This window comes from Rhamphochromis longiceps, linkage group LG15 (assembly GCF_057381845.1).
Source record: "Rhamphochromis longiceps isolate RC_006_pf linkage group LG15, R_longiceps_female_GT1.1, whole genome shotgun sequence".
NCBI lineage: Eukaryota > Metazoa > Chordata > Actinopteri > Cichliformes > Cichlidae > Rhamphochromis > Rhamphochromis longiceps.
This window is the reverse complement of record NC_140571.1, coordinates 39,497,529-39,524,858: the sequence shown is the minus strand read 5'-3', so window position 1 is coordinate 39,524,858 and position 27,330 is coordinate 39,497,529. Positions and strand designations below refer to the sequence as shown.

Here is a 27,330-nt window from a genome sequence, read left to right as displayed (position 1 = left end):
CCTGCCTATCTGCTCTTTCTCTACGTTAATATTCGAAACAAATATATAGGTTTTCCAGCTAGTTTAAAAAATAAATGGTCTCATGAGATACCTTATTGTTGTTATAAAGTTAAAAAGAGCAAAAGAAAATCACAATAATCTGCAAAGAATACGTAAGAACCAAATAGCATCCTTTCGGCAATCTTTACGACATTTGCCTCTACTTTCCAGTCTATTCGGTTGCTAGGTGTTTTTTAGCGTCCTGTCTGTGTACTGTTGCTAGCTAATGGCTATCTAACTAATATAAGTTGCAACTGAAGACCACAAATCCTCACAAAAATGGACGGTTCTACGCGTGAGCGCCTCGGAAGTGTCAATGAAATGTATTCACCAAGTACCTGATATACGAACGAGGTAATGATGTTAATGCGCTCTCTTTATGTCGCATAACGTTAATTGATGAGTTAGCTTATTAGCTAGCTTGTGACATCTTGACGCTGTCTCTGATGTCTTACTGTGATGAAAATAATTCACTTTTAAGGCAAATGTGCTTGAATTTTAGATTATAAAGTAAAATCGCCATCAGTTGTATCTTTGTTGATGTTTTTCTCTTTCTGTGTGTGTGTGTGTGTGTTAGTTGCTCAAACCATTGTGCTGTCCAATTCAAACAGACCGCAAAATACTAACTCGGAGCGAAAACGTTATTGAATGAAAGTGGGACTCTTTGCTGCCGGATATTTTAAAGCTTTTCGGTACTCACATGAGTTCCAAGGAGGCAGCCAATATGGGGGACATCTCGGCAAATGAAACCGATCTTCTTGGGATGATTAAGGAGGTAGCACGTTTCTTCTGTAAACTGCCATATGCAAATCGCAGTGAGCATTAATAGAAATGAAGTAATCGCAATGCACAACTTTCATATATAGCGTTTCTACAATAAATTATGCATAGATGATTGAAAGCATACTTACATTCTGCTCTGATTGAGGTGGTATGTCACGTGTGTTTATTTGTATTTTTTTGTTCGTTTCTTTGTAGTACCTCAAATTTGAAGAATTTGAAGAAACTCTTCACAGTTTTGAGAAGGAGTGCAAAAGCAAAGGCAGACTCCTCTCAAAGCCTCGAGGGAATACTCTCAAAGACTCAAAGACACGTGTAATTCAGGTACATTTTGATTTTTCATGGAGGAGTGATGGTAAAAAGTGCAAAAGACTATTTGATTAGAAAATGCTAATTAACATGTAAATATTGCAACCTCAAAGAAAAGTTCAAATTGATGTATTTGTCTGTATTAATTGTAAAGATCTGTAATAGTCATGTACATTGAGACTCAATTATTACTGTGTGATAAACCACAAAAAATGTGACTTTTGTAGAAAGACCTTCTCAGCTCATTTGATGATGGAGACCACAGGGTGTTCTTTGAACTGTGGACAGAGAATATTCCCCACAGAGTTAAAGACACTGATGCTGAGGCCCAGGGACTGGAGTTCTACCTTTACATCCACTTTACAATCTACCCACTGAGGAGGCACCCTGTAGGACATGTATGTATTTACATGTGTATTTACAAGTGTATGTGTCTGTTAATACTTATTTCATTATGTGCTATTTTTCATATGTCCACTAAGCTGCGCCAGAGTCTTATTTTCGCCCTTCTGTGGCAACAATTTTGTGAGTCAATTGGAGTTTGAGTTCATTTATTTATACAGATTTGTAAAAAAACCTTATGCTTCTTTTAGCAAAACATGCAATCATAATTGAAGATGTATTGCGTCTTCTTAAGTGACCCCTTAAGCCAGGGGTGTCCAAACTTTTTTCACTGAGGGCCACATACATAAAAATATTGGAGGGGCTGGGCCACTTACTAGAAATTAGGTATATAACCTTAACTTTACTGTATTAAAGTTAGAAAAATCACTTAAAAGTGGTCAAATGTGTTATATTGTTGAATATAATTAAAGACAAAACTGCCTTCATCACAGCTTTCCATAAATTGATGTTTATTGATTTATTCAGAAAAAGCTTTGGTAGCTCATTCTCAGAACAGCAGCCTCAGATTTCTTCTTAGACAGAAGATTTACAGTCCAGAGAAAAAACAATAAAGGGGAAAATGGGACGGGTACATTTCAAGTTTATTATTTAAGTTATTAGGCTTAGCAAAACATCTATTAACGTCCGTTTGAAACGATGGACGATGGACTGGACTTAATAACAGGAGTCCATATAATTTTAGTAAATTATTCTGGTGAGTATCAGCTGCGCTGGGTATGTAAATCGGGCCATCCAGCTGCAGTGCTGATCGTACGCCACTCCTGGCAAAAATCCAGACAAATGTCACTTGATCAAGGAGCAAATCTGCATCAGATGAGATCAGCTGACTACGTCTGCGTGCGCTGTGCATATAAAGAAAGTGGTGCGCAAAAGCAGGGTAGTGACATAATTGATGCGCATTATTGATATTTGAAGCATGTGTACCTACACATGCATGCTTATTAACACACGGGTACTGTGGAATATATTTTTACTCACATAAAGCGCTCGTGCTCTCGTCCACTCCCCGCAAAAAAATTAGCAGCTGTGCGGTGTCTGTGGCATCGGTGTAAAAATCAAAAGCACAGCTTTATCAGACAGTTGCAGTTTAATGTTGGCTGACGAGTCTTCAATTTGTCGCACAACTGTATTTCTGGACATGCTGACGTTGTTGAAGTTCTGCACTTTTTCCGGATAGGCCTACATTATTTCGGTGACTTTAACGAGGCCGTGTTTTATGAGGTCTCCATCTGAAAAAGGCTTGCCATGTCTTGGGCGACCTCATAGCTGGCTATTGGAGCCTTTTCCTGGACAATTTGAGCACGCAAAAAAATACTGTTGCTGTCCCTGCAGCATAGCTGCCATTTGCTTTAATTTCTGCTCTCGCTCAGCACCAGTGTAAGATGCATAGGCCTGATGTTTGGTTTCATAATGACGTCGTACATTATACTCTTTCATAACTGCCACAGTTTCAGTGCAGATCAAACAGACATACTTCCCCTTGAATTCTTTGAAGAAATATTCACTCTCCCACCGTGTCTGAAATTTTCTGCACTCACTTTCTACCTTTTGCTTCTTTGGTTCTGCCATGTTTAGTAACTTGGGGATAAGTTTTTCTGTGATTTGCCTTTTTGGTGGAGCAACTGCCTTGATCAACAGCAGCTCCCCCTGGTGTTAAAACTAAGAAGTGCAATACACTCAAGAAGTGCGGGCCATATTCTATTCTATTTATAAAATTACTTGCGGGCCAATTAAAAATGGACCGAGTTTGGACACCCCAGCCTTAAGCTTACCTGATTTAGTTATTTATTTTTTTAAATTTTGTTCATGAATTGTTTTTGATGGACATCTCAAATCTACCTCAAGGACCGTGCTGAGTTTGAAGAGAGGGTTTCCTTCTTCAGGCAGTACCTGGAAACTCGAGGAGGAGCTCTGAGCCAGACCACAGAGTTTCTGCCTTATTACGCTTTGCCTTTTGTTCCCAACCCCACTGTCCACCCTTCTTTCAAAGAACTGTTCCAGGTATTACACTTATAGAATATTACCTTGCTTTTAACCATCTAGTACAGTTACTAAGTCACACTGTGAGAATGAACATCACCATACTTCATATTTAACTTCTGTTTCATGTTTTTAGGATTCCTGGATGCCAAAATTGAGAGATAAGCTGGAGCAGTTCCTGTCAGTGATACTTAAGCCATCTAACAGCCCAAGGCTGATGACTTTATATGTATCCTTCTACTGTGCCTCACTAATGAGCCGTTGCTGGGAAAACCATCAGAGTACAGATGTACAAATGGATTTGTCTGTCTTGTTTTGATTTCAGTGAGATGGCATTAGCGACAAATCTGAAACTAATAGAAAATTAACACAATTCATATTTTCATTCATTGCACAAACCCACGTGACAGGTAAACGGTTGTCAAGTAAAACGTAACTTTTGTCAATTAAATTCTCAATTCCAGCTTTTTACATTAACAGATTACTAGGTTAGGTAGTTTAACAGCCTTCAGTGAAACTTATAAAACTTAGCAAACAGTAAAAATCTAGCAATTTCGTTGAAGGCAAGGTATGATGTGTAGAAAATAAACCCACTGAGGAGCAAAAAAACTTGCCTTCTTTAGCTGGACTGCACATTTAAATGTAGAATACATATATGTTCTGTAGGTGAATAAGGAATTCTTTAACAACCAGTCTCTTGTAACATGTTTGATCATGTGACAACCTGAGAGACGTACCACGAAGAGAGATTGACGGGATAGTGAGTTATGTTGAATTAAAAGTCAGTTTCGATTAAAAAATATTCTGGAATTGCCAAAATTTTACTTACTTACTACTTACTGTAAAGTTCCAGTAATTCAACCTGTGAACTTTTTTGAGAGCACAGTCGGAAACACAAAACCCAGCCTAAAAGAGAAAGTTGATAACAACCGTCATGACAACCATTGTCCCCAACTGGGGTTTTAGATTTTATCAAGTTAGCTAATGCACAGAAAGAAACAAAGTTATCCTAACCTCCTCAGAGTAGAAGGGCAGGCAAAGGTAATGGAATTATTGGGATACTGGAAACCCACCACATAGACTTTGCTCAGTACATATTTGTGAAACTAAACTAGCCAACTTTCAAAGCTTTGTAAAATAAAAAGCTATGGGCTGAAAAAAAATGTTTCTAGTGTATACAAAATTAACACGGTTACCAAAAGTGGGAACATTTGAGCATCAGTGTTTTTTGGCTCAGCCAATTAATAACATTTACATGTGCTTACATGACATTTATAGGGTACTTAAGTGAAAGTAGGAACACAACCAATTGTCGTTGTTTGTTGTCTGCTACCTGGGGTGCATGCACATCTGGTATGTTGTAATGTAAAGTCTGTGCTGCTTTCAGGAAAACAGATGTCCGCGTGGACCACGCTCAGCATCTCATGATGAAATTTGCGTGACTTGGACTCAAACCGACAGAGAAAGCATAACTGAGGCTTCAGATATTAATTAGTTCCATCTGCAGTCCTTTTACTAATTATTTCATTTGTATGTAATTCCTGATGAAACCATTAACAAGGGAATAAATACAGGAGAAATGTTTGATCTTTAACCAGCTTCATGCAGAAGGAGGGTGGAAGGAGTACTAAAGGTAATTACCCCATCACAGAGTCTACCTTTTCGTGCATTGCAGTTTGCAGTTCTTCACCCCAACAGCTGTTTCTTATTGCCAGTTATTCAGTTTTCTTTCTTTCAACTTTTCATAATCTCAAAGGGAACAAAGGCTCACGGCCACACCTGCTCATTAATCAGTAGTGGTCAACTAATACTACAGATAAAGAAGTCATATCAGCGTCACCCATTATACATCTGTTTGCCAAGGGTTTTTTGCTTGATTCATTTGTATAATGTGGAAAGTATTATTTACGTAATAACACTTACAGAACTCTCACTAATGGATAAAAAACGTTATGTTAAATATTGATAAAGGTTAGTAGAAAAGTCAATGATGAGATTGGTGTTGGAGAGGTTGATTAAAAATGGCATTTCAGAATATTGTTTAATTTTTAAATGAATTTCTTGACATCTGAAAGGATAACAGGCATTTTCACCTAATGCATGTAAGCCAGTGTTGGTTTCTGCAGTCTCCGTCTTTTTCTGTTTGTTTGGGTGAATGCACAGAGGCCACGCAGCAGTTACAGCTCCAGCTGGCTGAATCAGATCGCCGCATCACCAGCTACGTACGGAAGTTCAACAAGATGCAAGCTGACTACCATAACCTGATTGGAATCACTGCTGAGTTGGTCGACTCATTGGAGGCCACAGTCAGCGGAAAGATGGTAGGGCAGGCTAATTGTGGGACAAACAAGCACACATTCTGTCAGACATGCAACAGATACGGAGTCCATAAGTGTGGCACAAGTTAGAAAAGAATGTGTGCACACAGGACAAAAAACCCCAAATTTGCATATTCAAAGTCCAGTGGTGTGCATGCGAGCGCCAACAAGAAATCTTTTGATGCGCAAAATGGATTGAAAATATATATGAAAAGATTTTAATATTTGGAAAACTAGAATACACTTGTAGTACCCTGCTCTTCTCGCACAAACAGTATTTTAAAGCTCAGGGGAACGTGCCTTGTTTTTGCAGATCTCCCCAGAGTACCTGCAGAATGTGTGTGTTCGCCTGTTCAGCAGCCAGATGAGACAGAGTGTGATGCAGAGCACAGACTTCACCAGGCCAGGCACTGTGAGTTGCAGCACACAGTCTTAGCTCTATTCCTTCCCTCTTCTTCACGCCTCAGAATAGTAACAACAACACCTGGCCCCAACTTAATGTGATTTTATTGAAGCATAGAGTATGCATAGCAGACGGTGAGGAGATAAGTGCACTTAAGGAGTGTTTACATTATGTACAAAAAGACATCTTTGTTCCTTTTATGTAAGCTGTCTAGTCATTCTGTTGTGTGCATCCTAGAATGAGTGCTTCCTGGATCCTGGAGTTGAATCAATACAGTCATTGTTGGAAAGTCAAGTGTACACAACACAAATTTCCAATAAGCAGTCACAGACATTTACGTAATCATCTGCCTTGGAAATGTAACTGTGTTTCTCCCATAAAGACGACATTTAAAGGTGTCGAGATGGGTCAGAGTTACATTAAATCTTAAATCCTTGCTGCTGTTATTAAGCCTCTTTTTCTGCCTCTTTTGTGCCACCGATAATCAAAAGGCTGTAGAAAAGCTCCCAACCGACCTAAAAAACTGTCCACAGCTTGACAATCATGCTTGCTGTTAGCGGCCTTCATTGTGGTTTTGACCTCTGGCTTGTGAAATCTTGTTTCTTTCTATTTGAACTGAACAACATTTTTTTCTGTGTTTTGTGTGTGTGGTTTTTTTTTTTTTTTTTGCTTGTGTGATGCTTTTGTCCCCAAAGGGATATTACTCTATGAGTCCCTATGATGATGGCTATGTAAGTTTCATATATTTTCATCTTTACATTTTCTTATTGCTCAGGTCCCCAGTTCTCATCTAGCTTCTGCCTCGGTGTCTCCCTTTTCCCTCCTGTTGTTGTCTTTATGTCCTTCATGACCTCCTAACATATTTCTTCATCACACCCTCCTGACTATATGTGCATTCCCGCTAGATTGTCCCAGTTTAAACGTATGTTTGGCTTTATTTGCAGTAAGGACGATGACAGTCATTGTTCCTCAACTCTCATTTTAGCCTTTAGCTCTCAACTTATCTCTCAGTTTCATTTTTCTTCTCTTATGCTTATTGTTATTTTTTGTTTTGTTTTTTAGATTATAGCCATATAAAATGACAGAACAAGAATGGCCATCACAGGGTGCTTTGATTTAAAAGAATTACTCGCATGCTCGGGTTCTCAAACAGGACAGGTTATATTACAGCTATTTGAAAGGCAGCAACAAGAACACTTCATGTAGGATTCTTAACAACCTTAAAAACAGGCACCCAGGGTCAACATATCAAATTTGCTGTTTTTAGGTATAGTTAAACAATAAAAAATGAGCAGCCATAGCTAGTAAACTTTACTTTAAACCACTGTTACGTAGCAGTTTAAAGCTAAGCAGGTCAACATACCTGCTTAGCTTCATAAATTATTTTTGAGGATAGTATTTTTTCTCATTTAGGCTTGCTAGTTTAATGTAAGTGAGTGCAAGGCCATAATTTATCCTCAGTATCAGAGTCTTTGTCTTTGTACATTATCAATCTTTCTTTTATTGCTGTTTGGACCAAGGCATAAAGCCTTGTAGTTAGACAATAGCATCAACAGTCCATGATTTTGGTTGTAACCACAGTGTAAAAACAGATTGAAAAGATGAAAAAACATAAAAAGCATTTCACTTTTATTCAAAGAATATAAAAACTAATCAGGACTCAAAATTTAGATAAAACTTGGACATAAAGTCTTGCTGCAAGCAAGTCTCCCCATTCTGCAGCTATCTTGGTAAAGACTCCAGCCAGTTATTTGGGCAGGTTGAATGACTAAATGAAGGGGGAGAGAGTCATTTTTATTTTCAAGGATCAAAAAAGAACATCTAAAAACTGTGCTAATTCAGTTTAGGGTCGCAGCTTACATTGTTGGTTTAAATATACAGGGTGGGCCATTTATATGGATACACCATAATAACATGGGAATGGTTGGTGATATTAAAGTCCTGTTTGTGGCACATCAGTATATTTGAGGGGGCAAACTCCTCAAGATGGGTGGTGACCATGGTGGCCATTTAGAAGTCGGCCATCTTAGATCTTTTATTTTTCCAATAGGAAGAGGGTCATGTGACACATCAAACTTATTGGTAATGTCACAAGAAAAACAATGGTGTGCTTGGATTCAACGTAACTTTATTCTTTCATGAGTTATTTACAAGTTTCTGACCACTTATAAAATGTGTTCAATGTTCTGCCCATTGTGTTGGATTGTCAATGCAACCCTCTCCCACTCTTCACACACTGATAGCAACACCGCAGAAGAAATGTCAGCACAGGCATCCAGTATCCGTAGTTTCAGGTGCTGCACATCTCGTATCTTCACACCATAGACAATTGCCCCTCACATATACTAATGTGCCACAAACAGGACGTTAACATCACCAACCATTCCCATTTTATTACGGTGTATCCATATAAATGGCCCACCCTGTAGTTGACTAATTTCCACACAGTCGAAATTAGTCGTTTTAAAAATTAGCTTGTATGCGCTTCAATGCAAACACTAGATTTCAGGTTCAACATATAATTGGCTCTTTGGTGGGATTGACTGAACACCTCCATCTTTGTCTTTGCAGAAACCTGGATTTCTGTTCTGTCAGAAAGAAAGAAAGTGTACTTTATTGGTCCCCGTGGGGAAAATCCCTCTCTGCATTTAACCCATTCACTCAGTGAAGCAGTGGGCAGCCACTGGGCGCCCGGGGAGCAGTGTGTAGGGACGGTACCTTGCTCAGGGGTACCTCAGGGTAGTTGTTCAGGGGAATCGAACCCCCGACCTTCCGATCATGGGGCCACCACTCTACCTACTGAGCTATCCCTGCCCTGACAACAGTCAGCCGTCTGCTGTTGTCAGAAGTACCTTTGTTTAGCTTTATGGTTCTCTTCTTACTAAGCAGCATATTTGATTGTCGCTTTAAATATGACCTTCTGGTTGGGAAAGAAGCCAGGTATCACTGTTCTGTTCTTTTTCTTTGTTTGTTTTAGTGTGCCAGACAAGGCGATACCTCCGTTTACACGGATCAGTGTTCTCCTCCTCCTCCTCCTTAGATTTGATTTCAGGGGTTTTCAAAATACCCTCAGAGTAAAAACTTTAATAGTCAGTTTCACCTTACTTTACACACAACAACAACACCTCGGTGATCAAGTTTTTGTTTCTTCTCCTGGGTCAAAGTGGGGGTCTTTCACTTGTTAGATGTCAGTCGCTACACTCTGGAGCCATCTAAAAAAAACCACAGATGGACTAATGTGTGACAAATGCAGAAGTATTAGCCTACCCTTTCTGGTACTGTTTCTTGGCCTCTTACTGCATAGATAATATTGCCAAACACTGCAATACTGTATGTCCCAGTACTCAGCATGTACCACACGCATGATGATGTATGCATGTCTTAAAAACTACTAATGACATATTTACACATTAGCTAACTTGATTATCTTAGATTGGATGGACCAGATGGTAAGAGTAACATATGGTTAATGTTGCATGTGGTATGTTTTGCACACTTTAAAGTGATAAATAAAGTCAGATTGTAAAAAAATACCCTGCATTAAAGATCCTCCTTTTTTTCTTCTCATTATCTCTGTTTTTTTTCCTCTGCCTTCTCTTGTAGGCTTCCTCTATGCTACGAGCGTCCATTGCACCACAGTAAGTCTTCGTTTGGAAGAAATCATTTTTGTACCAATCATACAGTTTCATTAAACCCAAATAAAACAAGGCTGCTATCTCGTTTCTCTTTAAATCACCAGGAGACCAAAGGATGTGCCAATGTTGCCCTCGTTAGACTATGAGAAGCTTAAGAAAGACCTCATCGAAGGCTCAGAGAGACTTCAGTCTCTGCTACTTCAGGCAATGCGATGGGTGAGAGTATTCTGTTTATTATCTCCAGCCTTCTCCTTAGTGATAAGATGTCTCGTATTTATCTGATCATCAGCCTTCCTTGTGACTTTGTTTGGCTCCAACACTCGCTTATAACTTAAGATCAGTGTATTTATCCATCTTCATCCTCAGAGAGTAGAATGCGTTAAGTACAGTTTTAATTTGGGGCGTCCAGAAACTTGGGCAGTTTGTGAACCTGGACAAAAGAAGAGTGGCACTTATATTTACTTGGACTAGACTTTTGAGTGCTGATTGTTGGATCTGTTTCTAATGTCTTTTTAGAGACTCACCCGCTCACTCCCTGGTGAACAGAGAGATACTGTGCTTCAGGCTTACATCAGCAATGATCTTCTGGAGTGCTACAGTACTAAAGAGGTGGGGTTATAGCTTCACTATCATGCATGTTAACACTACAAAATTCATTCAGAGGGCCTGTTAATTAACTTGTGAACGTGCAAATTGAAAAACACGCCGTAAATAAAAGAATCGTAGAAATGTGGTGCTTCCAGACAATTTTAAACCAACACTTAGAACATAACTCGCTCCCAAAAAGGTTATGTTATCCTTACAAGGTGACTTTCATGACAAAGCTGGAGGATAGGGAAAAGGCAATCAAACTTGTAAACACATTTTTTGACAGATTTCTAAAATATCACAGTCTTCTTGTTTTTATTCTAGACTGTCTAATCTGTCAATTTGTTTAGCTCTGTAGGTCATATATTTAAATTTAGAGGAAGAAAATCATTGTTTATGATCTTAACATTATCAAATATTTAGTAATTATTTTATATTAAGAGATCATTTGAACCCAATGGTGAGTCATTTAGAAATGGTTCCCAGTCTCAGAATAAGCACTTTCCTCTGAGAAGCTCAGATTGTGTCCCAAACTTTACCCTCGTGAAAGACTTTTGACACACTTTGTTCTTTTTTTTCTTTTCTCTCGTCATTTTCTTTTCACCTAGCCTTTAGCTTCAGGTGCTATGCTGAATACAATCTCTTTAGAGTGAATAACCCTTTCATAAATGCTTTCAATCTTTGTACTCCTGTGTATGTTTCAAGGTTTTCTAGGTATATCTAAGTGACTCTGCAATCATTTAAGGTGACTGTTGTTGAGATTTAGTGCTATATAAATAAAATTAAATTCTATAGCAACGCTGGAAGACTCTGCATTTAACTGAGGTGTTGGTCAGCGTACATAAATATGATGCCTTTCATTTTAAAGTGTTGCAAAAATGAACATTAAGGAAGGACACATTTAAAAAGATGCTACTTCTCAAATAAGTTACATTGTGTTTTATGTTTAAATTCATAGTCCTTGTCTCTAAGAAATTTCACTCTTCAAAAAATGGTGAGTGGAAAAACTCACAGTGCACAACTTGCCCTACATTTGTTTGTTTCCTTAGAAAACTGTGCTTCATTTAATGAGATCAACAAACGAGATTGTCCGTCAATACATGGCTCGTCTCATCAATGCATTTGCTTCCCTTGCAGAGGGTAAGTTTAAAGCTGCCATTAGAGCTCATTAGGCATCATCATTTACTTTGTAAGTTGATTCCTGATGGTTTGACCTTACTGGCTTTCCGTTTTGAAGAAAAACTATTAATGATGCTCCACAAAGCTAAACAGTAACTGTAGACAGCATTTTGTAAAAAGGAGACTTTAGAATGGCTGTGAATGCTTTCAAGATGTTCCTTTGATATTTATTACAGGTCGTGTTTACCTCTCCCAAATCCCCATTCTTCTGAAACATCTGACAGAAACACTCAGAAAGGAAGAAAAAGAATCTCTTACTCGCGAAAATGTCCTTGTGGCTCTGCAGAAACTCAGCCTCAGGTAGTTTTTAAAATTACTAAGGTTTTCTAAATCCTTTCTTATCTTGATTAATGTTTTTTAAATGAATATGTCACAATTTTTGTCCTTTTGACAAGCATGAATATTTGACCTTACATCATGTCTCGCCTGTTAGGAGGAGTCAGCAGACAGCCATGATTGCAGATGATCTGATTGGCTGGCTAGTGGATGAGCTCCAGGACTCAGACTGCCTCAGTGACTACAACCTGGAGTATTCTGCAGCTTTGCTTATGAACCTGTGTTTGCGAACAAAGGGTAAACATAAAAACATGCAGAACATAAATGTAGCTCAATAATGCGAACACCAGACGGGCGGCATGGACACCGGCGTTTGTGAATGCGATAACACAAGAATGAGGTGACGTAGGAGCTTCAAACTGATACCACAGATGCACTTACTAAAAATCCGATGTATCAACAAGTTCCACTTTCAGTGACCGCATCACGTTCTGTAAAAATCTTGTGAACGTGATAACTTGAGAACATGGAGATGTAGGATTTTGAAATTGATAGGTGTGTCTGCTAGGAGGCTGAGAGGCAGCTCTGGCCATTGGCAAATATATTTTTATTTTGCCAAGAAAATGGGAAATGGGTACTGTTTGTGAATGACATCAGTAACCAACTAAAGACTGAACTGAAGAAATAGGAACAAATTATGCTAATAACTAAATCCCTCAAAGTAGAATTTACAGTTGCCAAGTTGTCTTTATGCGTGAATGGTTCATAGGTCAGTGTTTAAGTGGCTTCACCAACAAATCAAAAAATCGCAAGGTATAAAGACTGGTCTTTATACCTTACTATAAAGTAAATAAAATAACAATCTCACTCTGTGGAAGCAAAAATGTGATAAACAAATAAAGGAAGGTGAGAGGGAGAGCTGGCTCAAGGCTTTTACAGGGCATTAAAGAATAAACACATTTCTTTTTAAGCCTTACTGTAGGAAACCTTTTTCTGATCAGTTGACTTTTGACCCAGGCTTACAATTTCCTTATTGTCTTTCATCCATGTTAAACAATAATTGGCTTTATTTTATTTACTACGCTATGCTACTATGCTATATTTACTTTAAGACTGGTGTTGATTTTCTGTGTGCTTTTTTGTGTCTTTGTTTTTTTTTCACTGTCCGTGAATAATTTCCAAGTCAAATAAGTCTTCTCAAACACACCATGGGTTATACTATAACGTTCATTCATAGAGCTTATTAATAGTCCATGCTATCATGAAAATCAGAACGACCTTGTTTCACGCCACAACGAGTCAAGGTCTAGGTTTGTTCCTGTTCTTTCTTTCTTTTCTTTTTCTTTTTTTTTGCTGATACACTAAGGTTAATTATTGCCTAAGTTTGCATTGAAAGCAAACGTTTAGCTTTTCGGTCCTTCTGAATACATGTTTTCACTGCACTCTTGTTTTTACAATTATTTGTCTTCCATTTACGTCATATCTAGGATGTATCGCTTTCAGACGCTCCCTCTTTCCTTTTCTTTTTTCCCAAAACATGTTTTTATTATATGCTGTACTTCTGTTCAATGTAGAATGCCACAATGAAATACTGTCCCACATTTGATTTATCAGTAATTGTATTGTCTTACACGGATAAGTACTGGGAAGTCATTAACCGGATTTATATGTATTAAATCAAATAAGAGTCCCATCATATTGCACACAGAAAAAGCGTTGCTAAATTTGTGTGCTGGATGGTTGTCTTTTTACAGGAAAAAGGAAGTGTGCAGAAAACGCCAAGCATGTGCTAAAAGTTTTGACTGATCTCCTTGGACATGAGAACCACGAGGTGATATACACATCTACCAACACACAGCACAGAAGTTGCATGCACAGTGGTTGCAGTGTGCAAGCAAAACAGATTTCTCGTGGTTGAAACTGATACAGGCTACACAACAAACAGTGTGTACTGCATGCAATAGGTGGAAAGTGCAGAATTAATGCCATTAAAGGATAGAAAATGACACGAGTTGCTAGCATATCATAAACTAAAACCGCCAACATTCATAAATTAACAGTCTCTCTACTGTTATGTTACACTGTGTAATTATGTCCCTTGAAATGTCTTGCAGTCTTGGCATGAGTGAGCCATGACTGCAGGAACATCAATAAAACATAGAAAGCACAGAGTTCATTGATTTTACTTATCGTTAGCTTCATAGCATAAGTGCCTAAGTCAATGACTTAGGCACTTATGCTATGAAGCTAACGTTATGTTAGCGGTCAGGTTGTTAAAAAAAAAAAAAAAAAGCTTATCCACAGCACAAACATTAGTTCCTCTTTGTGGGCACACATCTCTAATTGCTGTATTTGAGACCATAGAGATAGAGGTTGTGTTTGTCTGTGTCACTTTCAGATTTGGCCATATGTGAATGGAGCTCTTTACAGCATCCTGTGCATTCCCTCTGTGCGACAGGAAGCAAGAGAGATGGTGAGATAGCAGTTTGCATTTTGCAGTTTGCATGTCTCTTCCTCTTCACTTTCCTCAGGTGTTCATTTAATAGGCAGAGAAAGTTGTAAATGGAAGTGTAGTTAAAATGTGGAGTTGCAATCACAAAAAGTATAAAAGATGGACGCAGCTTCCAGGTCTGCAAACTGAAGTCAATGCGATCAGCGAGACCTTTAAAACATACTTTCTTTTAAAGTGGGGAACCCTGGGTCAGCACACCTTAATCAACCTTAATCGTTTTATCATTTCAAAAATGAGGATTATCTAGTGTATTGACTAACAAATTTTAGCTAATTAGTTAGCCATTTTTTTCATCAGAACCAATTATAAAAGGCCAAAATGGACACGGATGCAATCTCAGTGTTTTTAAATTAGTTTTCAGAAAGCAACGAGTGACATCACAGTGTCACCTAGGTATGTTCATCTTTCACATGCCTTGGCCAAATATGCTTTGGCCAAATATTGTTTTATATATATATATATATATATATATATATATATATATATATATATATATATATATATATATATATATATATATATACTGTAATTTTATACTTGCATACAAATTTTTTGAATGTTTTGTGTGTCTTTCCCTCATGTGTGAAGAGCGTTGAAGAGATTCTCCGCTGCTACATCAAAGAGGAGAACCCAAACCTTAACAGACAGATTGAATTCATCATTAAACAGCTAAACTCAGGTTAGTGAAATTTACTGTTAAACACGTAGATGATAAACTGGTAGTCCAAAAGTAAGCGACTCAAGCAATGCAGGAAAAACAAAATATGTAAATATGAAACTTGATATCTTACATTTCCTGTTTCAGATCCCCAGTTTTCATAACATTAGTTATCATTTGAAACTATAGTTTTTTTATGAAGTATAATTTTGGAAAATCTGCTGGCTTTTTAATCCTCCCCCCCCCCCCCCCAGCTGAAGAGGAAGGACCAGAGTCTGATGATGAGGAGGAAGAGGATGACAATGACGTAAGGCCGCCTGATAAACATCAATGTGCTGGTGTTTTCCATCATCATATTAAATGCCTGTTTACAAATTAATTCAACAAAACCACTGAACCATAAATAACTGGCTCATATCAAAAGAACTAAACAAAGAAAATAAAGTATGAGGGGGAATGATGGACTTAAAAAGTTAAAATGTAAATGAATTACAGGAGTTTCCTGGGGTGTGTGTGTATGTGTGTGTGTATAAGCACATATTCCATTCTCTTCCTGTTCCCATGAGAGTTCCTTGAGTGTGAGTGCCCTTGCCCTGTAATCTCGAATTAGGTGTTTTTTTGTTTATATTTTTTGTTTTTTTTTATAGCTGCTATCCGTTTCCCTGCCCACAATGGTGAACTGATACGTACTGTACATACCTGTTTCTGAGTGGCAGTCTCAAAACTACAGAATACACTGGTCCCTTGTCAGAGCCTTGTGGAATGGTACCAAGCATTGTATTAATTTTTAAAATTAAAACTTAATGGGTGAGAGTTAATTTTTAGTCAGTCTGAGGAAGTTACGCTTTGCCAATGTAACCCGGTAAAAATCGACCTGCAGCAACCCTGTGGGTGTTTTATATAATGCTGCTTAATGCTTAAACATAAATTAAGTGCATGTGCGGACAATATGCATTTTTGACACTGCACACAAATTCTTTCTCAAGTGATTTATTGTCTTTGCATTGTGACAGGAAGATTTAATGGAGATCGACATTGATAAAGAGGAAGTTCTTCAGCCACAGCACAGGGAACTGTCTGGGGAAAGCCTGCTCACCACTGAGTACCTGGGAGTAAGAGCAAAACACACATTTTCACCATAAACATATTGTTTGTAGCTAAGAAGACGCAGAGTTCAAATTTTGACACTAATCAAGAATAATATAATTTCAACTTTAAGTTATTTTATTTTCAACTTTAATTTATATATTTATCTTTATCTTATTCTTCCCAGTTAAATTTACCCTTCATTCTAATTTGTGTTGTACAGTTATTTCATTTTTAACCTTAATTTATATTTTATTCCTTCCTAGTTAAATTTACCCTTTTTAATTTTTCATATTTATTTCCTATCTTATTCATAGCCTTTTCCTTTTTTGTTCTCTTTAGGTCACGAGCAGTTGTCCAAGCATTTCACTACATATCGTACTGTGTATGACTGTGTACGTGACAAATAAAATTTGAATTTGAATGTATTACGGGCAAGTTGCAAAGTAGCTTGTAAATTTTGTTTATTGCACCAATAACAGGATATGACATTATCACAGCGTGCACTGAACTTTAGACGGTGCATAGGTCTGTGCATTCACAGAATTGTAATTATTTGGCTATTTAGTTCATAAATGCTAGCATGAAATATATTTTACCTCATGATTAGATAAGGTACCGCACACATCGCTGCCTCTTTGTGGTGATGGCTTTTGATATCTCAGGTGCTGGCCTGTTAGTTTTTTAGGGATCTGTTTTATGTGGCTATGAGTTCATGACCGGCCAATACGCCGGACAGAACACAGTCAGGTTTACAGTGAGAAAAAGTTACGTGTAATCTCTCTTTTCCCTGTTAACACTTTTTTCCATGATGGAAATTTGTTTGGTATGTTACTGTTTTATTGTGTGTGTGGCTGTGTAGATCATGACCAACATGACAAAAGTGAAAAGGAAGCCAACCCCTCTACCACAGCCAGCTGCTGATGAGCCGCTACAGCGGCCAGTCACCCCTAGTTCTCATCGTAATATCGGCGTGGGGTAAGTTAAATTACCAAACGGTGTCATAAGATCCAAACTGAAGTTCACTCTTAAGCTAAAACAGTTCTTTGTGGTGTCTGTGGGACCATAAAATGTGTAAGACATGAGAAACTGTGCAGCGGCAGCCTCTCTTTAAGTGATTTACAAACCACCATAAACATTGGTCCTTAGATCTCAGATACCGGTCTTCAGGCCTCATTTCTTTAAAGGCTGATCACTTCACAGTAGTCCATAGATTTTATGAGCTGACTAATCTGTAGCTTGTGTAGATAATTGTGCCACCATTTGTTTAGGATACATAGATAACGACGTTCCTCTTGCCGCTAAAACTCTGAAAATACAAAAATGTTTCAAATGTATTTTGATGTTTTTCTTTGCAAAGCGTAAACTTTGAAGAGATGAGTCAGCCGCAGTAGACTAGAACTGGAGTGCCTGCATACCATTGCTGTAAAGCATCTTGTTTGGTCTTGACAAGGTAATTTCCTTGTTCTGAGCACCAACCTAGAGAAACAGGCCTAACCTTGTATTTAACAGTTTAAATAATTAACTGTTAGAGAGCTGTACAAATATGGAGAACTAGCACTGATGAAAGTCAGTGGAATCATCAAAATAAATTGTTTTTTCAAGTTAAAAGCCATCTTGCTTACACCAACATCCTCATGGAAGTTCTTAATGTGAGATTGTGTTCGTGTTATGTGTAGTGATTATCGACCCGCCAGTCGGGGAGGCGAGACCAGCAGAGACACAGAATACAGACAGAAGAGCGGGGAAGGAAGCCTGCCACACTCTCGATACAACTCACGACCTCCTACACGCTCCGGCAGTCGGCCGAGCACCACAGACTCCCTACGCCAAAGCATCGGTGGGTGACTCAACTTTCAGAGTTTCAGATGTAATTTAGGAGTAGCGGTAGAATTTCAAAAGAGTAAAATAATAACTCTTTGACCGTGTCTAACAGCCGTGGCTGTAAATCAGATGTTTGCGCTCAGATTACTCACACTTAGTAGAAGCTCTGTGCATTTTTGTGGAAAAATCTTTAATTTCCCTTCTACCTGCTGCTTTTTATTTGGTGTGTTAGATGTATTTGATGTGGTGCCCAGTGTCCACAAGCAACAAAAGATAGTTCCAGAGAATGAAGTTCCTGCAACTTCCTCACAAACCATAAGGGATAAAGACTTAGCAGAATAGAATAGAATAGAATAGAATAGAATAGAATAGCCTTTTATTGTCACTGTACATGTACAGTGAAACTGTGGGTGCCTGAAATACAAATATAAATAGTACGACAGCAGGAATGAATAGTAGACAAGAGGAGTATATACAAAACAGGAGGGAGGCACACATTAGAGGACAGATTTCAAAGTGCTCAGTCTGAGTATGTGTGTGAGTGGCCGGAGTGATGAGAGTTACTCAGACCATGGCTCAGATCGGTGGGTGGGCACCAGAAGGCTAATGACCTTAGTTTGATGGTATCAAGTGTGCTTGTGTGTTTGATAGTGTTCAGCTGTCCATCTACTTTTTTTTTAGTTTTTTAAAGTTATGACCTTTGTTTCCATTTGAAGGTCTGACATTTTGGTTGATTCTAAAATTGGTCTTTTGACACTCTTAATTTATTCCCACTCAGACTCAGAGTGTGGGCAGTTGTCCCAGGAGTCAGAATTGGACAGGCAGTATGAAGGTAGAGCCAGAAAAGGATGTTCCCAGGAGGACCACAACGGACACTCTGCCAGGTATACTGACACACAAATGTAAACTGAGCGCGCTCATGTTCATATTTTATGTATAACATGGCTGTTTGTGTTGAATTTTACTGCAGTTCTTTGAATAAAAAGGCAACAGTTTAACGACAGTCAAAGTTAATCAGGTTGAGGTTTTTGATCAGAGTTTGAATGTAAACAGTCACAGAGAGACTATAAAAACTGTTTAGACTCATTTTTTTTCTAGTGCAATCATACATGGAAATACAGTATGAAAGGCAAAAACAGACCATCTTTCTTCTTCAACTGAGAGTGAACTCTCCTTTTTGTAATCGCTCTAAGCAGACTTCAGGAATAGTTGTCCAAGCATCCGAAAGGACATTTCAAAGCTCTTCTCGGGATAATCCCAGACTGCTTCATTAATGTTGAGTTTCGATCTCTGAGGAGGCCAATCCATGACTTAATATTCATTTCTGTTATGTGTTTTTTCTATCCAGATGTGCTTTTAACATTTTGGCAGTGTTTTTATTATTATTGTCATGCTAAAAAATGAAGCTGTTGCTAATCGGATGCTTTCTAGATGGTAAAATCTGACTGTGCTTTTCTGAGTTCATAATTCCATCTGTTTTAATAAGATCATCCAACACAGCTGGATGAACCCCAAACCATGGCGCAGCCAAGCAGAAGATGTTCACTGTTGTTCCTTTCTTCTGACCTCCTCTGCACATATCGATGGAAATGTGAACAGTTTCACTTTGGATTTTCACTCTATCAGATTTGTTTACACTGATTTTTCCCAAAAAGCTGTTAGCTCTCTGCAGATGATGTTTGTGCTGCTAAAATCCTATTTTTAATATTTTACTTTTTATTCTCTTTGATTGATCGATTGAAAATGACAGAAAGAGCAGCCAATAAAATAACAGATAACAAGATGATTAAAAAAAAACAAAAAACATTTAAACTTTTGCAGTTTCAACATAACAAAAAAAAATCACTCAAAAAGCAAACATTTGGGCACTTCACACTCTCTGTATTTATAGAGAAATATATACTATATATGTACTAAATATATACAAACTAAATTTACATTTAAAATAAAGTTATTGAGCCAACAATAACATGTTAAAATATTCTTGGCTTAATTTTTCCTGAGAACTAGAACCAGACCTGATCTGATGCTGTTAAGGAATGAGCACAAAAAACAACCACCACATAACTGGAGAGATTCCTGTAAGAGTGTGTGTGTGTGTGTGTGTGTGTGTGTGTGTGTGTGTGTGTGTGTGTGTGTGTGTGTGTGTGTGTGTGTATAAAGATTTGGCAAGAATGTTGCTGAACACCGATAGGTGACTCAGCACTGCCAAGCTGGTCTGTGAGACTGTGACATGCGTTTAAACGAGCAGTGCCCACAAAGAGACCCATTCAATCGAACCTCCCCTGCTTCTCTTCTCCTTTAAATCCCAGAGGAACTTGACTCCTGAAACCCACCCACAATAATGAGTCCCAGGAAACTGCTTCAGTAGTCCCTCGCCTCCCCCACACCTCACCCCCCAGGAACGTAAAACACCTCTACAATACAGCCTGGTTGAGTCTGACTTCGGTAGCCTCGTTTCACCCCAGTTTGGAAAGCAAGACTTTTATAGTGAGATGAAATGGCCATTCATATTGAGCTGAAGAGAATCTTAGCAACACGGTGGTTTGGCAAATGCCAAAAGAGCAGATGTGTGTGTTTGCAATTGTTTTTAGACTAATGAACTGATTCCCTAAGACAGAGTAACACCTGCTGGAGAGTCAGGCTGTCTTCCACTCACACTTTGTCAGAAATCGGGACTCAGACTCGAGACTTGTTAAAAAGAATTTTAGGGACTGATGAAAAGTTATGTAAAATGTGTACCCATTTCATTTTGCTTCTGAACAGAGCTCAACATGCAAGGATAGCACCTCCACCCATTTTTACGGGAATACAATACACTGTAACTGTCATGATTAGGCACAAGAAACTCAAAACACTGGGTCACCGACCCAGGACCGTGACAGTAACGCTTAGTTATACCAGATTTTATCAGAGATATTGGAGCCAATGTGACTACCCTGAACAGAAACCAGAATGAAATCGATCCATTTGATAAGTGTGAGCTTGCTCAACAGGATGTAGGTCGCTTAGCTCTTTCCTGATAAGAACCTTAGAGGAGGTTGTGAATGGACGCTGAAGACATTTATTCACTCGTGACCCTGTTTCTCAGACACCATAAAGAAGGTGCACAAAGAAAATTAGGTATAAAAAAAAAAGAAAATGTCTAATTTGAATGGAAGGAAGGCATTTTAAATATGTTCTAATGTTATATTAGTGTTTAACACTGATTGTCTAAAAATGACTAAACGATTGTCTTGTCTGTTGTCCAAATAGACCTAAAAATTAATAATTGCTCCTCAATTATTAAAAACTTTTCTTATTTTTATGGAAACCACCGTGACCCTACGTGTGTTTAGGCTTTAGAGAAAGGGAAAACAGGAAAGTTAACACTAATGAGGATTTACTGATGCATGTCCAGTCAGAACGTGCCCTGTTGTAATATTCATACATATAAAGTATGACAGAGAAAAACTCTGTCATGCCATGTGTGACTTTATTGCTGTGCCTATCTCCCATTTTCCTTGCAAAATATACAGAAATGAGGGGTTGCAAGACTTTTGCACAGTCTTACAGATCACGTTCCTAACTTAACTGTTAAATATTCCCATCCTACCAGTTTCAGGGGTTTTTTCTGTTTTATCCTTCTTTGTATGATTATCATGGTATTTATAGTGACTCATTTAATTGGCAGATTGTTGTTAATGCTTTCTTTCTTTCTTTCTTTCTTTCTTTCTTTCTTTCTTTCTTTCTTTCTTTCTTTCTTTCTTTCTTTCTTTCTTTCTTTCTTTCTTTCTTTCTTTCTTTCTTTCTTTCTTTCTTTCTTTCTTTCTTTCTTTTTTTTTTTTACCAAAAACAGATTATATTCTTTTTTGTTTTTGTTTTTGTCCCTGTCAGCAGAAATGATTATATCCCTGCAATTGCAAGTAAGCCCAAGATTCCCCGTTCACCTGACACAGCAACCAACCAGAACAGTGCTCACCGGGGTAGAGGCCTGGCCCTGGCTCCCCAGTTCTCACAGTCTGAGCCGCAGCAGAGCAGCCGGCCTGTCTCTGCCAGCTCCACAGGAGGAGGCGGGAATGGAAGTAAGCGTATGCTAAGAGCGGGAAATCAACACCAGTCTGGCAGATTTTGGCCCCATCTGGTTACTTCATCTACTCTGCCAACCACTCTAGATGGTGGCCAGCACTGATTTGAATGTTCAGTGACTCTCAGAAAAGAGTTGCTGTAGATGCACTTTAAGCAATAGTATATTGCATTTTTAAAACCGATACAGATATGTGGCGATTAAAAAATCTGACATATCAGCCCAGATTTTTTTTTTCTTGCAAACACAGGAATCATAACCATATTTCCCTAACATTTATTATCTGTACTTATTTTCCACCCTTAGTAAGATAAGCTGACAAAAAGAATCGGTCAGTTTTTGTTAGCCAATCTGCAGTCCTAACCCTGCAGTGCAATCTGAAACAAATTCCCAACATCAATACTTACAGCATGGTTGAATGGTGTTCCTGTCTTCTCTTTATTACTAAAATGTTTACTTATCGGCTGTTATAAATATCAATACCAGTATACTTGCAGATGGCTGATATCGACCAGTATATCAGCACAACACTACTTATTTGAGTCTTATTGAGCATGCATTTTCAGTTTATGATGGAAAACAGTACTTGGAGATGTGCAAAGCAGCCGGAATTTGTATCTGTATTTGTATTTGTTGAGGAGGGAAAAGTATTTGTATTTTTATTCGAGTAAAATTCAAAATAAGCGTAAAAATCCATTTTTTTTGCGTTACACTTCTAACAAACGTTATAGTGTAAGTATTCTTTAATTATATACATTATAATAATTATGGATATGCAATATTAGTTGATGTTTTACCATAAATCCAGCAATAAACATGTCACAAGGAACGTCATTGAAAAGAAAATAACATAAGAGCCATTGGCTGTTATGTTATTTATGTTATTGCCAGATGGCTCAGCAGCAGCAATACTCTTTTATTCGGTTCCGCAAATCCATGTGGGGAGTTTCAGCTACGTTAATAAGTGACAACTACACAAGGATTGTTTTAACCTTTTAACGATCTTCACAAAAGTTATATACTGCCTCTGGAACTCAGTTAAGGTACAAAAAAAATCCATCCATCCATCCATCTTCTTCTGCTTTATCGGGGCCGGGTCGCGGGGGCAGCAGCCTAAGCAGAGAAGCCCAGACCTCCCTCTCCCCAGTCACCTCCTCCAGCTTAGCCGGAGGAACACCAAGGTGTTCCCAGGGCAGCCGAGAGATATAATCTCTCCAGCGTGTCCTGGGTCTGCCCTGGGACATGCCCGGAACACCTCACCCAGGAGGCGCCCAGGAGGCATCCTTGTCAGATGCCCGAACCACCTCGGCTGGCTCCCTTCAATGTGGAGCAGCAGCGGCTCTACTCTGAGCCCCTCCCAGATGGCTGAACTTCTCACCATCTATCTCTAAGGGAGAGGCCAGCCACCCTTCGGAGGAAGCTCATTTCCGCTGCTTGTATCTGCGATCTCGTTCTTTCGGTCACTACCCACAGCTCGTGGCCATAGGTGAGGGTAGGGACGTAGATCGACTGGTAAATTGAGAGCTTCGCTTTTACACTCGGCTCCCTCTTCACCACAATGGACCGGTGCAGCGTCCGCATCACTGCGGCTGCAGCACCAATCCGTCTGTCGATCTCCGGCTCCCTTCTCCCATCACTCGCGAACAAGAACCCGAGATACTTGAACTCCTCCACTTGGAGCAGGAACTCATCCCCGACCCGGAGTGGGCACTCCACCCTTTTCCGGCTGAGAACCATGGCCTCAGATTTGGAGGTGCAAAAAAATCAATTCAACAAAATCCTGATGCAGTTCACTGTTTTTTGGCTCAGCAGAGCCGTCTCTGTTGCTGTGTGGAGCAGCCTGTGTCACTCACCTCTTCGACACGTCACTCACTCATCCGGTCATGTTCTGCGGTCTCATAAGGAAACTCAGCTTTTTGATTTAAAGTTTTTCCTTGTTTCCGAATACAAATATTTTTTAAAGTATTTGTTCGAAATAATTATTCGTAAAAAACACGTTATTTGTGCCTTATATAAATGATGAAAGCATTAACCGGTGACTGTCATGGAGTTGTAGCACCCCACACAACCAAACATGTAGAGCATTGTGAATTATTTACTGCTTGATTAAATCTCTGCCACACAATCACCAAATATTTGTGTAACATCAGTTTTACATTTCATATATCAACACAACCATGCATGTCAGGAAACTCCTGGGTGTGTGGGTGTTCCCAGGCCTGAAAATCCAGTTTTTCATGCCGTACTTACTTACCAAGACAACAGCAACACAATGGCTAAAGGAAATTAACTGTAAAAATGTTGCACTGGTTCCCAGCAACTTTTGCTTCAGTTCCACTAAGGATATTCACTTGCCACTCTTTCATTTCTTACCAGTCTCTGCCAGAAGTCTCTATATAATAAAATATGCCCCTTTTTTAAGACTTTCCTTATAAATCTGCATTAATGTTTTTCCCGTTATGGCCAGCGACACAAAGTAGTCTGAATCATAAGTCGGCTTATCATGCAGAACGTAACAATGGCTATAAACAAAAAACACAGTAAGCACTTATTGGGAAAATGAAAATTGGGAAAATCTAATTGAGTTAGCTTTTATTGGAGGCACTGCACTGTCAGGCCTGATATTGGGTCCATTTTTATTTGCTGTCAACTTCATGTCTTACACACAGAACTGGAGTCAGCGCAGAGATGATCTGGTGCTCTTAGTTGGCCGATAACATCTCTCCATGCTCTCATGCATCCTAATTGCATTTCATGAGCGATTACCTCCGGCTCTTCCGATGGGTGCCCTTACCACGAAGTTTGTAATGGCACCTATTAGCTACTCAAAGCCACCGCATCCTTCTGTGAGTGTGTTGTACTTCTGAGGTCTGGCGAATATCAGATGTTTGTCACTTAATCACATCTCATCTTGAAGGGCAATAAGCAAACAGACATGCTATATAAAATAACCTGTATTGTATAGTAAGCTTTTTGGCATGTTTCAAGCTATTGTCGGGGGGGGTGGTTCAGTGATCTGTGTAATAACAAGCACACATTTGAGCAAGATTCCCCTCAGGCTAATGGCTTTTTTGTTTGTTTTGTTTTTTCTAGCATACATATCTGCTGTGACTGAGTGAAAGGCTCCCTTGGGTAAAGAAAAGATGTTTGTGTGGCTTAACAGGCCACCCACTTAGCAAGTAGAGACAAGGATAGGAGTTTCTGCTGGGCCATAATGTTAAGAGCAGAGTTCTTACAATTTTATGATTTCTAATAAGTTTTTATTTTTGCTTAGTTTGGGATTTTTATTTTTAATTCACTTTAGTTTCAGTTGGTTTCCAGAGCCGGTTTGTCCATTTCAGTTCAGTTTTTATTGGTTTTAGTCTTTTTAATTACTGTTGTATGACCGGCAGGTGTCAGAGGAAATATTTAGAGCAATCACAGTAGATAATACAATAAAAACCTTGAACGTTTTGAAAGCAGTTGACTCACAGTCTTTGAGTCTCAGTAAGTGTGTCCATCAAAGCCTCATCAGGCAAGTTGTAACAAAATGATATTAAACTAACAACTAAAACGTCCACTGTGTCCCTTTCATTTTGGTTAACTCAAATAAAGTGTTTATTTTTAGTTAACCATAATAACCTCGGTTACGTGTTTGGAAAATGTCCTAGCCAATTGAGAACCAGAGAAGCTGAAGAAGCAGCACTGTCCTTTTTATTTTTTAAATAGGTCTGGATTAAATCTTTCATTTAAATATGCTATTTCTTACACAGTGACAGGAGCTTAACAACTACGTTTTGTATACATTGGTGACAAAGCAGCTTAATTTTGTTCTCATTTTATTGATGAATTAAGTCTGATTGTCCTCCGCTTTCTCTCCCTCTTACCCCTTTTCATCAACCTATCAACCTTTCTTCCTTCCCCTCTCCCTCTGTCTTCAGGCAGGCAATCAAAGAGGAGGTGAGGAGGGAGCTGTCACCACGAGGTAGCACTATCTTCCCAGGAGCATCGGGCTTCCTGTAACATCATCCAACCAGGTTACGATCAGGGTCAAACAGAGACGGTCGAGGCTTAGTGGCAAGAGGAGGAGCAGGACTGGGTGGAACAATGTCTATGATTGTGGTTCTGCATTTAGGGGTTTTTTTTCTCTCTTTTCGCCCTTCGGCTTCAGCGCAGACTACTTCTGTAACCTGATATGACGTTAGACAATAAACACAACCCACAGTCATGCGACTCTGGGCACCTGACAGTCTCTGTTGGCCCTGAGTTTCTGCAGTTTCTACTCAAGGTGATACAAAATGTGTGCGACACCCTCCAACTACGGCAGAATTTATTTGTAACAAGATTCAGGTGTTTTAACTCCGAAGTCTAGTATCGCTCTGAGTTGGGGCAGAATATGATAACGCTCCTCTCTCTTGCTCTCACTCAATCCTACTTGCTTACTTGGCATGTTCATTACTTGAGTTGGGATTGCCCAAGATGCCTCTTTTTGTGGATAACTTTCATCATTTCGGACATGAGCTCAAGATTTTAGATCAAACACAGCCAGGGCTGTGAGAGGGAGGAGGATTGGAGCTTAAAAATTACAGCAGAGACATTTTTATCTCTTAAACGCGATTGCAAAGAGCAGTACAAGAGCCGGTACTGAAAGTTCTCATCTCGAATTTGTAAATCAATAATCGTCGTGAATTTCACAATGTGCTGTATTGATTTTTAACTATGGTGGAAGATGTCTGTCCACATGAATAAATTATTATACGAGCTGTATTTCAAATGTAAAACATTGCCACAAATGCATAGCTCTTTGTGGCAGCTCCTGTTTCGCAGATGCGAAAAAAGATTGTACAAGAAAGAGCTAGAGCCCTAGTATGACTGTGCATGTTTTTAAATGATATCCAGAACTTTTTACTTTCAACACACAGGTAGCATGTACACTATAATTGAGGGGGGAAAAAACAACTTGAATTTGTGTTAATGTCGTAAATTCAGCTTTAGTTGCTTGTCTATTTGCACCGTTTGCCTGTGTGGTTATGTGTATTTATGGTGAGACATTTCTGTTGCAGTGCATTTTTACTGTTGATATTCTTTCAAGCAGTTATAAATAAATGTGTGACGAGTCAGCAGTTTGCAAAATCACTCCAGTGCTTCTTTTACTTGCCATTTTTTTCTCCATTGCTTTAAATTCAGTTCAGTTTATTTAAACAGCATCAGCTCACAGCAGCAGTCACCTCAATGTGCTTTATAGTGTAAGGTAAAGATGCTACAGTAATAGAGAGAAACCCCAACAATGAGA

General features: G+C 38.8%; 1 protein-coding gene across 4 annotated transcripts; it reads left to right on the top strand.

Moving 5' to 3' along the window:
- Nucleotides 1-197: 197 nt before the first annotated feature.
- Nucleotides 198-27,163, top strand: armc9 (armadillo repeat containing 9). 4 transcript variants are annotated; one of them, XM_085381153.1, is made up of 26 exons: nucleotides 199-393; nucleotides 651-814; nucleotides 1,018-1,143; nucleotides 1,356-1,526; nucleotides 3,379-3,534; nucleotides 3,650-3,742; nucleotides 5,122-5,146; nucleotides 5,677-5,834; nucleotides 6,145-6,243; nucleotides 6,930-6,965; nucleotides 9,838-9,872; nucleotides 9,974-10,085; nucleotides 10,386-10,478; nucleotides 11,507-11,597; nucleotides 11,813-11,936; nucleotides 12,070-12,209; nucleotides 13,667-13,743; nucleotides 14,311-14,385; nucleotides 15,013-15,103; nucleotides 15,337-15,389; nucleotides 16,096-16,194; nucleotides 17,031-17,146; nucleotides 17,848-18,008; nucleotides 18,771-18,876; nucleotides 21,869-22,056; nucleotides 25,979-27,163. In XM_085381153.1, exons 2-26 carry the CDS (start codon nucleotides 740-742, stop codon nucleotides 25,999-26,001), a joined length of 2,523 nt encoding a protein of 840 aa, XP_085237279.1. In that variant the 5' UTR covers nucleotides 199-393; nucleotides 651-739; the 3' UTR covers nucleotides 26,002-27,163. The 4 variants fall into 4 exon arrangements, with proteins under 4 accessions (XP_085237281.1, XP_085237279.1, XP_085237278.1 ...); XM_085381152.1 differs by having other exon boundaries at nucleotides 617-814; XM_085381154.1 differs by having other exon boundaries at nucleotides 202-393; nucleotides 617-814; nucleotides 21,872-22,056.
- Nucleotides 27,164-27,330: the final 167 nt, after the last annotated feature.